The 15,102-nt window shown below is 37.6% G+C and overlaps 1 protein-coding gene across 2 annotated transcripts in view; it reads right to left on the bottom strand.

Annotated features, from left to right (window-relative positions):
• The window catches only part of ADK (adenosine kinase), a 277,270-nt gene that overhangs the window by 143,950 nt on the left and 118,218 nt on the right, over window positions 1–15,102 (bottom strand). For both annotated transcript variants that reach the window (XM_027739901.2, XM_027739902.2), the window contains exons 5-6: window positions 7,440–7,612; window positions 1,763–1,871 (exon numbers count right to left, since the gene is read on the bottom strand). In XM_027739901.2, the coding sequence (XP_027595702.1) occupies window positions 1,763–1,871; window positions 7,440–7,612 (282 nt within the window). The remainder of the gene's footprint in view (window positions 1–1,762; window positions 1,872–7,439; window positions 7,613–15,102) is intronic.

The following is a 15,102-nucleotide window of genomic DNA, read 5'->3' as shown; positions in this document are numbered from 1 at the left end:
TGATAATACTGTCCTAGAAATCTCTTAGATCATCCTCGAATGCTTTTGTTGCACGTGTGAACAAGGCTCTTTACCCAGCACATCCTCCTGCAGTCATATGTTTCCCTAATCTGAATTAATTTTACAAATATCTAATAAAATTTATTAGCACTTCAATGTTATTTAGCTATCCATTATCATACACACATCTTGGGTTTATTTTCATTTTAGTACAATAATTCTTTGTCTCTTAGTCAAAGCTTGGATGTCGCAGAACTGGCATCTGAAGAACAGCTTCTAATATATATGAAAATCATTGTAGTGAATCACCTCGTCAAAATCTAAGTGATCAAACTGACTGAACACAGAGGAATGACTTCACAACTAAAATAAGATGAAGGCTATGCCTTAAAAAATACAAACCTGTTTATCACCTCATGTAATATTTCCCACTTTTCCTGAAGCACCTCCACTAACTTTAATTTTTCTAAATTGTGTATTGGAAGCTTCATTGGTAAGCACGGTAAAATTAAAAAAACAAACCCAAAAACCAAACAGTGTGGTATCACTTTTGGTAATATTTGTCATTCTTCCCCTTTATTTAAACTGTACTCTTAGCCTTTCGTTCAGCCAACAGCATTAATTCCCAAGAATTGCATTTGGAAAATAAAGAGCTCGGAACACTTGAAAAAACAAACAAAAAATTTTTTAGAAAACACACCTACGTATTTTTTTAACCACAGCACAAACATACGGTCATAGCAGTGGGATGTATTTTCATTGTACACTGAGAAGGTCAGAAGTATTTTCTGACAGTTTTATAAAGGGGCAGTCCTGGTCATACACAAGAATCAATAACAACCATGTAAAGCCTACAGCAGTGCACACTAACAGGCTGTAGGAGACATTAACACTACCTAAAAGAAATAACTGTATTTTCAATGAACTTGTTCCTCCTGGATAATCAATTTTTTACACTTCTTACCAGCTGTTCCCACATAGCTCAGGTAGTGGAATGGAAGCAGCTGTCATACAGAATCCATATATTACATGCCTGTTATGAGGTTTTAATCTGTTGTAGATGTTTTATGTTTGTTAATTTTGATCAGTCGTATCAGCTTGCTTGCAAGACGAAAACAAATTCACCGATTCTATTAAGTCAAAATGTAATCTACACAAATACATTACTTTGGCTTGATTCATCCTGGATGGTAAAAAAAGAATACTAATTGTGAATCTACTAATGCTCCATCCTCAAGACTCCTTTATTCAAGAAGTAAGATTTCATCATTAAAATCAGTTTGCCCCACCGCCCACATTCAAGAGATTTGTCACAATCATTGTTTCTGAAATATTGAGTTATAAGGTGCCATAGTAATTACTATGGAATAAATAGCAATTAAGATTGTTCACACAAATAAGCTCAAACTGTTTGCAGTGAATAATTATGCTAATAGTGTTTTTCTACATAATTTGTGCATCCTTCACAACAATTTACTAGAAAATGTGAAATGTAAATTTGATGCACTACTACAAAAGCTTTGAAAATGTTTAGTTCTTATGATTTTTCCCACTAATTTAAGAGAGCACACAACTAAAACATACTTCTGCATTTGTACATCTAACTTTGAAGAAATCAAACTATGTTGAAATCGAAGCAGTCATTTTCTTTCCCTGTCTTCCTAAGAAATCATCCTAAGCCACATGCAACAGACATACTCATTGCTTAAACCTCACAATATAGTAACAAACATTTGAGCAATTTGAAAGAGGCTGAACTTACTGCTATATAATAAACTTTGGCCTTTTCCACCAACTTCCAGTTCTTCTCCAAATCAAGGTGCTTTTCCTTCTTATAGCAATTAGCAGCAGCGAGGTTAGCTACGAGAGACCTGAAAGCGATTAAAAACCCAGAGATTAGATCCTCTGTAAATAATACTACTGCAAATTTCTCACAAAGAACATAACTTCTCAAAGATCCTAAGGAACATAAAAGCAATTAACAAAGAGCACCATAAACCACACATACTTTATTTGATCATTTCATAATAATTAAATAATATATTTAAATAATAGATTAAATAGAATTCAAATTTAAATCATATATTAATGTATTTTAAATTCAGCTATACAGTTTATGTAACCTACCAGTATTACACTGTTCAGGTGCCTTCTTTTGCTGTGAAACAGCCTTTGTTGCATTCTGTGATCAAATCCCTCCATGCAGTTTAGCATCTGCAGATTTTCATTAAAACTCCTCTAGTACCTAACACCTAAAGAAAAGTAGCTACTCCAGTTTATATTTTGAAAGCTATTTTCCCTCACAAGAAGCAAAAAGTTGATGGATATGTAAGTCTTGCTCTTATAATTTTCCAATGAATAGTTATATTATTTAAAAAGAGGCTTGTTTGGGTTTTTTTCCCCCATTACATTCATATTTTCCTTTAGCAAATAAAAAAGGGTCATGTTGCTACTTTTAAATGATGAACTGTTAAAAAAAACTTTGGCTTAGCTGTGTATTATTGGAAAACTACCAAAAACTCATTTGTACTTCCTTCTTTCCTAACAAGTTATAACACAAGCTGTAGGACACAACTTCCATTAGCAAGAACAAAAATACTTGTATCATATTGCCTCTGTTACATTCTATTTTAAATCATCTTCTTCACTCACTCAATTCAGCCTTATGAAACACACAAAACTTACAGATGTACTCCTAAAAACAGGTCATAAAAAAGACAGTTATGCACTAGCTCTCCACTCTGGCTACCACGACCAAATTCTTCGGTGCGATTTTATTATGAGAATGTTTAATAACATGAAATATTTAGAGAAAGGAAGTTGGGGAAAGAGATATTTCCATGCTGGCCTACAGAGTTTTAAATACAATTGTCAAGATTTAATGCCAAAGGATGCCCCTTTAACATTAACACATCACTGTTTTGTGATATTTAACTACATCAGCCAGATTATAGGTGTTAGGAGGTAAGTAAACCAGGAATTCTTGCAAATTTTTTCAATAAAAACAAGCAAAATACCAAAAGAATTCCTTAGCAACCAACTCTCCCCGTAAACTTCCAGAAGCACTCATCACTGACCATACCTGCAAGTTAAACAGACTTGAAGGAATACTAAGTAAGTTTGCCAACACACTAAATTGGGAGGAGCTGTTGACTCCCTTGAAGGCAGGGAGGCCCTGCAAAGAGACCTCGACAAATTAGGAGACTGGACAATCACCAACCATATGAAGTTCAACAAGGGAAAGTGCCGGATTCTGCACCTGGGATGGGGCAACTGTGGATGTTCATACAGACTGGGGAATGAGATGCTGGAAAGCAGTGCCATGGAAAGGGACCTGGGGGTCCTGACAGCAAGTTGAATATGAGTCAGCAGTGCCCTGGCAGCCAGGAGGGCCAACCCTGTCCTGGGGGGCATCAGGCAAAGCATCGCCAGCCGGTCGAGGGAGGGGATTGTCCTGCTCTGCTCTGCACTGGGGCAGCCTCACTTTGAATATTGTGGCAGTTTTGGGCACCACAATGTAAGAAAGACATTAAGATCTCAGAGAGTGTCCAAAGGAGGGCAGTGAAGATGGTGAAGGGCCTTGAGGGGAAGCTGTGTGAGGAGTGGCTGAGGGCACTTGGTCTGTTCAGCCTGGAGAAGAGGAGACTGAGGGGAGACCTCACTGCAGTTACAACTTCTTCATGAGGGGAAGGGGAGGGGCAGGCACCGATCTGTTCACTCTTGTGACCAGTGACAGGACTTGAGGAAATGGCCTGAAGCTGAGTCAGGGGAGGTTTAGGTTGGATATGAGGAAAAAATTTTTCACCTGGAGGGTGACTGGGCGGGAACAGGCTCCCCAGGGAAATGGTCACAGCACCAAGACTGACAGAGTTCAAGAAGCATTTGGAAACACTCTCAGGCACATGGTGTGACTCTTAAGGTGTCCTATGCAGAGCCAGGAGCTGGACTCGATGATCCTGATGGGTCTCTTCCAACTCAGCATATTCTGTGAGTTTATTAGTCTAAGTATATAAAGATTAAAACAAAGTTGGACTTTTTCTGAATATTTAAAAAATACTGTTCTTTGTCATTTCATCCCAGGAACAGTCTTGGGGTTTATCTCCTTAATTCTAAAGCCTTAAGGCAAAAAGAACTAATGTGAATTTGGAAATTAATAAAAAAAGAAAAATATTTATGAACAAATAGTCCAAGCCTCTGTAGTATTACAAGTAACCAGACAAGAAGTTTCATTCTTGATGAGTGTTATCATTTCAATGACAAGAAACCCACTGGAGAACCAAGTAAATCCAAGAAAAAACATGTGCATAACTGTGGTAATTTTCTGTAAATCAAATTTAAAATTAAAAGCAAATGAAATCTTTCAGTTTTGGCAAACCTTAAATATCCACTGAGGGCATAGCTGGGAAAAAAATTTTGTCTGTCTATGTATGTTGCTAGGTAAAAAGCAATTATGTTCCAGAAAACTGAGCAAATACTTTCTATATGTTTCCTTTCACTTATCACATGCCCCTGCAACTGTAAACCCAGCTCTATGTGGCTACATCCAACTGTAGAGATGCTCTGCACATATGAGTAATAAAAGATTGCTACACTGACGACAAAGCACCAAGCTTTTCCAAATTAAAACTGTAAGTCTGACAGCACTACATTCAACATGTGGGACACAGACAAGGTAGATATTTTTTCAATGAAACACAGTAATTGGAGACAGCCAGAGTGCTTCAATTGAAACAGCTTAATGGAGACACTGTGCATGTGGGTATTTCTAAGCAGAACACAGAAATCAAAGTCACAGACTATGACAGAATGTAGGTCCTACTTAGAGTTTAATCATGTGTTAGGATTTTCTTGGAAAGTTCTGAGAAAATAAAGCATACTGGTACTGCTAAAGTAGAGAATTCAGGGTGGTAATCACGCATCAGCTAAAGAACCCTGTCCTACAAAAAGCTAGACAGTTTGTAGAAATAAGAAACATTCACATAAGGGCATCTGGAATACAAATATACATAGCCACTTTCTGGGGAAAACAGGAATGCTATTAGCCAGATCCTCCAAGAGAGACGAGAGAGCTGAATTACCTGGAGTTAGCAAGTACCTCGCTGGGACAAGACATTAATCAATAAACAGAGTTATCAACTGGGGCCAGGTTGAAGGGATTCTTACAAATATAGAAAATGCTAAACCCAAGAAACAATCAGAAGGTAATTAAAGACTGAGAAAACATTTGCTCTCACTAGAAGAAGGGCAACTGCACAATAAAGCCTTTAGCAGCAACCTTCCCCTATTTTTAATGCCTCCCAAGGAGCTTGAACTCTCTGCCACTCTCAAGCACACTCTAAAGCATCGATTGAGATGAAGCCATTGTCTAATACTTGCACAAAAATATATGACATTATGTTTTATGTTAGCAAATAAAAAATACTGCTTAATAAGTTAAAGAGGTATTTGCAGATATTTTTATATGCAAATTTACCTAAACTTTTAAATTCCATTGAGATGCACATGTTTTTCCTGAATTCATTTTACATGCCTATTGACAGTCTTGACTTTAGTTTCCCATCATGTTATCTAGAAAATGGTGCTTGTTACAGGATGCATACACAGACACAATGTGACTGAAGAGAATCACAGAGCAAAAACATCTTTATTGCTTTTCTTCTCTTTGAAAAACTGAATATGAATCTTGGAGATGAAGGGGGAAGTCTGTAGACATAATTAATGTCAAAACTCCAGATGAAGATGAATGAACTTCCTTCCTCCATTGAATATGTACATTTATTCCTCAGAGTAAGACACTATGTATGACAATAAATTGGGAGGGACAGGTTGATAAGCTGGAGGACAGGGCTGTCTGTCATGCAGCGGATCTTCAACAGCCTGGAGAATTAGGCTGGCAGAAAATTTGAAGGTAAATGCAAAGTCATGCAACTAGGATGTAATAAATCCCACACAACAATACAGGCTGAATGCTGACAGGATACCACACAGTTTTCCAGAGAAGGACCTGGAGACACTGATGGACAAGGCTTGGAATAAGAGTCAGCAGTGCAGTGCACAGAGAAGGTTAATTCTGGTCTATATGAGCAAGTGTGCAGCCAGGAGGACAAAGGAAGTTATATATCCAGAACAGAGGAAAACCTCTGTGCTGGGACCCAGACCTTATCTGGAGTTCTGTGCCCAGCTTTGAGCTTTCCATTATAAGGAAGACACTGACACAATGCAGTGAGTCCAGCAGTGGGCCATCCAGATTATTAGAGAGCTGGAACACTTAACAAATGCAGAAAGGCTTGGATGAACCTTAAGAACAGGTACCTATGGAGAGACCTTCCTGCTTTTTCAAATATCAAATGAAAGTTTACAGAGAAAATGGAACCAGACTATTCTTGAACACAAGGAGGAACAGACACAAGCTGGAGGAAGGAATATTACAACTGGGTATCATTAAAATAATTTCTCCCATGAAGAGTGATCAAACATTTAAACAGTTTGTCCAGAGAGCTTGTGCAACCTCCATCCTTTGTGATGGTATTGAAAGCCACAGAGGGAAATCAAAAAGGATAATGACAGCTATTCTGATCTTATTCTGAGCCAACAAGAAAATATTCTTCAAGGTAGCTGATACCATTTTCATTATTGATTCAGTATCTGGTATCAGAAAATTTAGATATTGGCAGAAATCAGGGAGGGTTGATGAGTGCTGATAACATCTCAGGAATAAGGCTGTCTGGCTTTGAAACCTTTAAAAATCATCAGAAGGTAATCGGCCAAGAAATAGAACACAAATTCAAGTCTTGCGGGTTGAGGGTGAAAGAAGAAAACAAAGGCCATGCTCAAGATAAATGCATAGAAAATAGTGCTGAATGAAAATATGACAGACAAATTCAGAAGAAATTCTTAAAATGTAAGATATACAGAATTACAGGTATTAGATGACCTTCTCAACAAGTGCAACAGCAAAAGAAAAAAACCTTTTTTCTTTCTCTTGTATAAAATCGAATTAACCCTTTCAGTCTGGCTATATGCTGACACCTATCCTCATTAAACACAGTATCACTTGAAGTATAGGTCTCATTTGCCAATCAAGTATATGCCTTACATGCCAATCAGCTTGCACATAGGCTTCATAAACAAACTTATTAACCATCTTTCGTCTCCCACATATTTTTTCTCTCCAGAGTAACTGGAAGCTATAAAGTTCAGGAAGAACTACTACATTATTACCTCACACTTCTTGGCCATAATATAACTGCTGTTCTCTAAAAGTATATTAATACTGGCCATGCCCAAACTATGGTCTAGACAGTTCCACGCTGTCTAAAACCAGCAAATTCTTTCTCATTCAAATCACAATTTTTGAAGACTGATACTCCAAACAAATCAGGTGACACACATTGTGCCAACTGCATTTGTATCTTCAGAAAATATTAAAGGTCTCTGACCTGTTATCACTAGTGATGCAGGCAGCACAGGTTCCTGTTGGCTGTTCACTCTGCTCATAATAATGGGCATCCACATGAGCTTCCTCAGCCTTCTTCTTCAAGATCTCTCCAAATTTATCTTTGCCAATGCACCCAAAGAAAGTTGCAGCTTTGTAAGGGCTCTGAATCATCCACTGCAGATTGACAGGAGAAAAAAAAAACACCAAACAAATACAAAGTTAACATGCCTGGTATATTATTTTTGCTATTTTTTTCTCTCCACTTGCCATATTTCACTCTGTGCCTACAGAACATTTTGACATACCGAACATTTCTATGCCTGAAGTAAAAAAAATTTAGTAGAGCAAGGGAGGGAAGGGCAGCAAAGAATAAAAAATTTACCCTTAATGATGTCACTGAGCATTTAACACTTAATGTAAAACCTAAATAACGTAGTTCATTATGAAATAAAGTAGATTAGTATGTTTTTACAAGGTATTTCAAAAGAGGTTCCCTTGTTCAAGGCAGACGCCCCTACATTCACATTCAATCAAGCAGCATGTGGTATCTTCAAAGAAAAATTGTAGAAAATACAAAAGAAAGAAAGAAACAAAAATATCCCACAAAAAAACCCCAAACCAACAAGAACACCCCCCCCCAAAAAAAAAACCAAAAACAAAAACAACAAAACCAAACAAACCAAAAGAAATCCCACAAAAACAGAGAGAGCACATAAGGAAAACAATACATTTGAGAAGCCAAAGAAACATTATGTAACATTCAGAATATATATAAAGACTAAAATGGTACTGAAAATAATAATTTGCGTCTACCATTTAATTACATGCAAAAAGGGAAATGCTCTCCATTTATATTGCTAAACCACACATGAAAGTATCTATCTCCAACTTCATTAAGAGCACTCCCCTCACTTGAATTGTAAAGGAAGAGTGTAGCTGTACAGTGTTGCTACAGTGCCAGATTATTTCATAAAGCTCCTCTTTTATTAATAGAAAATATGTATCATTCAGCTGTAAATGTTGTACATGATGCCATTTTGTACTAAGTTAAAAAATAGCACTTATCAGCAATGTGAAATCAAGAGCGAGCTAAAAAAATAAATGTGAAGAAACAATCACAGGCTCTACTCTGCTGGTGGTGAGTCAACCAACTAAAGTCATTATAATTCACTCTAATTACAGTCAGGAAGCTTATCCCCTCAATCTATAGTATGAATTAAAGACTACATCAATTTTCTGCTATACTAAAATCCTACTTATAATTGTTTCCTAATCAAGATTTAAGTAAACGATAATGTCTCCATTACAAAGCAGCATTAGTGGTAGCTGTGGGTTGTAGAAAGGTCAAGTAACTAGGTTGCAAATACATACTTAGTCACAACTTTATTACTTCCAGCTCCAGAGGGGAGAGAGAGAGACAAAAAAAAAAAAAAAGAAAAAAAGAAAAATTCTTTAGTCATGTAAAGTCTTCATTAATAAGACAAAGGTGGACAAAGGTTGAAAGGTCTCTTTCTTGCAGCAATTTAATATATAGAGAATTTAAGAAGAAAAAGATTGTAGCATCAGATGGTGGCAGCGTTCAATCTCTCATCCATGAAATGCACACTACATATGCTCTCCTAATCTATTCCATACCACTATAATATAAAGTAGAAAAAAACCCTAATAAGAGAATTGATACATTTCACACAAGAATACCAACGATACCCTTGTATCTGACACACGTTTGCACATACATAACACACATTTGCACAGTGTTCACTTAGGATTTCTCAGGAACAATTCTCTCTTATGGATGGAGGTGTGCTTAAGTAGAACAGATTATTTAGCAAGACTAAAAAACTGTTGTGACCTACTGTAAGCAAATCTGGAACAAGTTTCCACACCAATAAGAACAGAAGTATTGAAGCCTTGTGTCCCATGCAAGCATGCCTTACTGTCAGAATTCACAAGAATTAATAGAGATCACTACGAACAACATTCATCAAAGCACAAAACCACAACAAATCTTCAAAAAACATAAGACTTAAAACTGCACTTAAGGCTTACAACATTTCATCAAACGACATAACTTTTCCATGCTTTACATATAAAGTTTGACAATATTTGGAGTGGTAGTAAGTAATATTTCACATACATTTCTGAAAAAAAAAAAAAAAAAGAATTTCTCTTCAAGTATCACAGTTTTGGCTATTGGCAGCAGCTCAGTTTGAATTCAGATGTGATACATGCCATATATAAGCTGTCACAATCCTTATTTTAAATTCATGTCAAGGTATACTTGAGAATCAAAAGTCATGATCTAGGATTTCCTAAGATGAACCTCTGTATATGGTGCAGATCACTTCTTCCATCAGTTGTGGTTCTACTCATACTCATGATTATTTGAAACACAGGTATTATATGGTGGGGAGATATTCCCAATACATAGATATTCTTTTCGTTTGAGCATCTGAGCTAAGTATAGCAATTGAGGAAGATGGAAAAGTAGTTCAGCAGTATTTCTGGAAAGATTCTCTCATCACAGATCTCCCGTTACCAATACTCCCAGCTTCTTGGAATTATCTGCTCTTATTCCCACAATAATGCTGGTGAGGTGTTGCAAGTTGCAGAACTCCTCTAAACTGATCCTCCTTTCCTCAGCTAAAAGGCTACATATTAGTAAGAGCAAAACTGGACAGCATATTAGAAAATTGAAGAAACTGAACACTAGAAGTATCTCTGTGGTATATAGAGATACTGAGGTTGCACTGAGTGGAATGAGTCACAGCAAGCACCTTTTGCATATGTGTGAAAAAACACACTTTTCAAGGCAGACTCTTGAGGATTTTTTTTTTATTTTGTTCCAGGATTGGATTTAAAGTTTGAATAACCTGATACAGAAAATCAGGCTTCTCTGGGTTACTTCATGCACTATTGTTATTAGCAACACTTTGGCTACAACACTCTAAATGGGAATGGGAGTCAGTCATCACAAGACGTTTATCATCACGAAGCAGTCATGCAGCATTATAGCCAATACCACTGGAAGGCCAATAACAAACTGCACACATTAATGCCAGGTATATGGTTATATAAACTGAAAATTCATTTTATAGATTTATGTGGAATATAAGATTTAATTGAATGAAAAAGACTCCAGACAGAAACGGAAAACGACCCAGCTCAGCAGGAACCAGCATAATGAGTTAATTATCTAGGGTTTGGCTAGGCAGCGAGGCAGCTACTAACGAACTGTATTGACAGTCTGGTCAAGAGAGGTTGGCACCTGGCCACACCATGAATCCTCACCAGCACCCAAGGGAATTTGAGGCTGCTAATGGCCCAAAGACAAAAGTGTCAAAAGCAGGAACTTATCATGAAAGAACACGACAGCCTCAGGAGTGGGATACCACAAAGGAAACTCAAAACCTGGAGCGGTTTATGAAATCTAACGTGTTTCTCTATCCTAAAGTTTTCTTCTGTCAATGAAGCTTAAACATCAGGTACACACAAGGACAGGCCATGACCTTTTCAGTTACCATAAACATCTGTGACAGAGAAAGGAGCACAGGAAACAGAACACCTTTCACATGGTCTCTTGAGTTAAACAGATTGCATTTTCCTTACATTTTTGTTGTATGCACCCTGGTAAACGTAAAGCAAATACTAATTTTTATTATTTTTTTTAATTTTATATCTTGTCTTTAGCATAACTCTGTGTTAAAATTCAGCTGTTTCAAAATAAGCATAATCTGAGATTACCATATCGCTACAGGCGCATTATTTCTTATGATCAAATACTGAGGCCAGCACTTGCAAAAGAGGCCAGCACCCTGGCTGCTCAAGGACACAGTAAAGAGTGACAGAATGCTTCTCTCCTTACTTTCATGAGGCTAACTTGGGCTCACAGTAGTAGGAGTATCTGTTCAAGAGGTTTTTGATGATCAGAGTTAACAGGGTGAACTCTTTGGCAAGCTTTAGCTATCAGAGAAGTGTAAGAACCTTTGTGTTCCCAGGAGTGGGTGGTAATTGCAGGGAACAGCATCATCTTTTCTTGCAAGATGTTGAGATGCCAAGAAAACTTGGTAACAAGAAAAACTTCTGAAGACTCAATTGTGACTTTGTGAGACTGCTTGGAGTGAACTATGCCCCACCCTTTCACATCCTCAGACTCGAAGATGTGGTACACCTATTTCCCACTTCTGTCTGATTAGAAAACAGCTTTTGGAAACAACCTTTCTTCCAAGTTACAGAAGCACTTCTAGAAGCACTTTTAACACTCAAAGTGACTTGACTTTGATTGGATACTCAGTGCTGCCTTTTCAGAACGATATTCAAGATGAGACGACAGAGTTGCCTGACTGGTCCCTCACACCCAAAAAATAAAAAAAAAATATGGCCCTTTATATGATATGAAAGAAACTCAGTGGTCTTACAGAATTAAAGAGAGAGTTCTTTGATTTGAATTTTCCAGGCTTATCCTATTTAGCTTGAGAATGTCATGCTTCTTTACAGGAGCACTTGATCTTCATTCCAAGCTTTTCTTTGCTGTTCCTATAAAGTCTGCTGTAAAGGAGGACCCTATTAATTAATCTCACTGGTCCAGTTGCAAAGACACTTTCCCTGCAAAAGAAGAGTTTGCTACTGTTGGGTCTCAGTACACAATCCCATAAGACTTAAAAAAGAAACATCATATAGATGATACCAGCTTTAGAGCCCTCCTTCAGAAATTATTTCACTTTACTCCAACTCTATGCTTTGCTCTAAGTGCCACTGCTAACTGGACAACACTGATAACTGGAACAAGGAGGCTGATGAAGACACTCACTACCACATTGTTCTCTGTCTGAACTCCTTAGCTCCTGAATTCATCTTAAAAGTGGCAGCCAGTAGCGCATTTCCACATCTGTCAGTCATCTTAAACTAACAACACCAAAGCATACGAAGCTTTGCTTAGACTGACATACCTTCTGCACATAGGAGTTTTCAGCCGTAGACTTGAATCCTAAATGCCTAGGAACTGACAACACAACAGGAAGCATTCTGCCCCTTCACAGTGAAGGATCTTCAAAACTCATTAACACTGAATACAGACATCTGAAGTGCATTTAAAGTGTGTTATTTGAAGCTGGACTCTTCTCTGCATGACCTGTCAAATCTGATCTTATTTTAAATTGCAGCTCAGAGAGGAGAGGACTCTAAAGACCCAAAATTAGCTAAGACTTAACATGCTTGCTAAAATCTCAACTATACAATGTGAGCAACTACTCATGAAGTGTTTTTTTTAATAAATCAAAACAGGAACGGAGTATCTCTTATTTTTATGTTCTAAATTTTAGAATGAGTCCATATACTTTTCAAAAGGATTTGCCAATCTGTTGTGCCCTTCAATCAATGGTGTCCCTGTTGTGGGACTATATACACTATATACACAGTCCATTAAACCCCCTTGCAAATATTTTTAGGAATATTTTAGATGTTAAAAGACATTAAATCACACCTCATCTTAGATGATCAGATAAAATAAGAAAACGGTCAATCAAAAGTTAAATCATTATATATCTTAAAAACACAAAAACCTGACAATATGCAAAACAATCCAAAAAAGACATTAGTATCACTGTTCCAAGGGAGCTCACTTATTTCTTGTGAATGATATGATTCACCTCAAGCTCAACTGGAATGCAATATTCCATTGCCATTACACACACTATATCATTTAAAATCCCTACTGTAGTGGTTAACCCCAGCCAGCAGTTAAGCCTCCAACCAGTCACTCTCTCAATCCTCTCTCCTTGGGGAATAAAGGAGAAAATTGGAAGTGCAACAGTGAAAAAAAAAAGCAAGGGTCAAGAAGAAATGATGCAAAGACATTCGTTCACCACCTCCCACCAGCAGACTGATGCCCAGCCACTCTCTGAGCCACGGCTACTTGGAAAAACTCCCTTTCCTTCCTGTCCCCAGCAGTTTTATTGCTGACCATATTCCATGTGGCCTGGATTATCTCTTTGGTCAGCTGTCCTGTGACCCTTCCCAACCTCTTTCCCACCCTGCAGTCTGCTTGCTGGGCGCAGCGGAGCAAAAAACCAGAGAAGGCCGTGATACTGTGCAAGCCCCGTTCAGCAATGGCAACAATATTGCTGTGTTAACGCTGGTTTGGTGACAGACCTAAACCACAGAACTGTATGGGCTTTATGAAAAAAATTAACTCCATCCCAAGCAGACCTAGGATACCTAACTCCAGAATCATTGTTATGAGATTACAGCAGCAAGACCTTGGAAAACAGATGAGATGCTACAGTTTGTTCCAATCTTTTCTCTTTGCAATCTGTTCTCCTTTTTCTTATATTCATTGATCAACTTCTAAAGATTGCAACAGCTATTATCATATAATGGCCATATAAGAAAAAAATGGGAAAAGGAAAAAATAAGCTTATCTTTATAAAAGCAGGCTTGCAAAAAGGAGCCCCATGTCCTGTGCAGTAATTCTTCCACCATTATCTGAAGCTGCCAAATCTTGCATGAGGAAATGATATTGTTAAAATGCATGACAACACCCTCAAGCAACTTCCAGTCAAATGAGATAAAAGTGATAATATTTTTTAAAGGAAAAGACCAGCTAAAGCCTTGCACTGAGACCAATATCTAAATCTTATCAGCATTTGGTTCAACATGTATTAACCAAATCTCTGCACAGGAACATCTATCAGTTTTAATGTAGTGCCACAAGTTGCGTTTTGCTACAGCTTTTCAAACTAAGATGCCTATCAAAACATTAATCATCCAGGAGCTGCACTTCATTCACTTCTACATTTAAAAACACAAAGTTAACAAACTGCCTCTTAAAGAAATCTATAGTCCAAATAACTATTTTCAGTGCTGCTATTCTTCTGTATTCCATTTCCTATTCCTTATCACTGCTCTTCATCTGCTTGTCCGCTGTTTTATTTTTAGTCTAGTTCGGAAGCTTCCTGCTGTACAAGGAAATACAAGTGTATTTTCTGTAATTAAACATGTCTAGCCATATTCCAATGTTTCAGTGTGGTCAAAAGCTAACACTCTCTTTTATTGTAACCCTTAAATATTGGGACCTAATTCTTTACTCCATCACACTCTTATACTGTATTGATAATGCTACAGTTCTGCCTCAGATACCTGAAGTGCTGCAGCCTCTCTTCTGATGGTCAGTTTATGTTATCTGAGACCAAAGGAGAATGTCTCCTGCAAGGCCTTACAAGGCACACAACTGCTCAACTGCTGGCCTTGTATCCCTTCCCCATTTAAGGGCAGGACCTGATACATCAACCTCGTTGTTTGATCTGATGTGTCACTCCCTTTCCCCAACATTTTTGCAGTCCCTTCTCAAAACCAGGTAAAAGGTGACAAACCTACAAAACAGGGTTGGGCACACCAGTTCTTCATCACTCCAATGAAGTTACACGAAGGGTATCACAACAGCAGGAATTGCAGGTTTACTTAGGACTCTTCTGCAGCTGTACACAGTGTACACAACTGTTAATAAAAAGTTTGCCAATATTACAAAGCTCTGTATGAGGTAAGGAGCAAGAGTACCTTGATCAGTAAAAGAAGAGACTAAATTCCTTGTTGAACACTGTGTGTGAAACAATGAAAAGTATCAAGTAAAGTACGACACAAAAGTCTTATTCCTCTATGGTTGGAAG

The sequence above is a fragment of the Pipra filicauda genome, unplaced genomic scaffold, assembly GCF_003945595.2.
Source record: "Pipra filicauda isolate LSUMZ 115617 unplaced genomic scaffold, ASM394559v2 scaffold15_size4787011_pilon, whole genome shotgun sequence".
NCBI classification, from domain to species: Eukaryota; Metazoa; Chordata; class Aves; order Passeriformes; family Pipridae; genus Pipra; species Pipra filicauda.
Note: the sequence above shows the minus strand (reverse complement) of the source record. Positions and strands in the feature narration are given on the sequence as shown.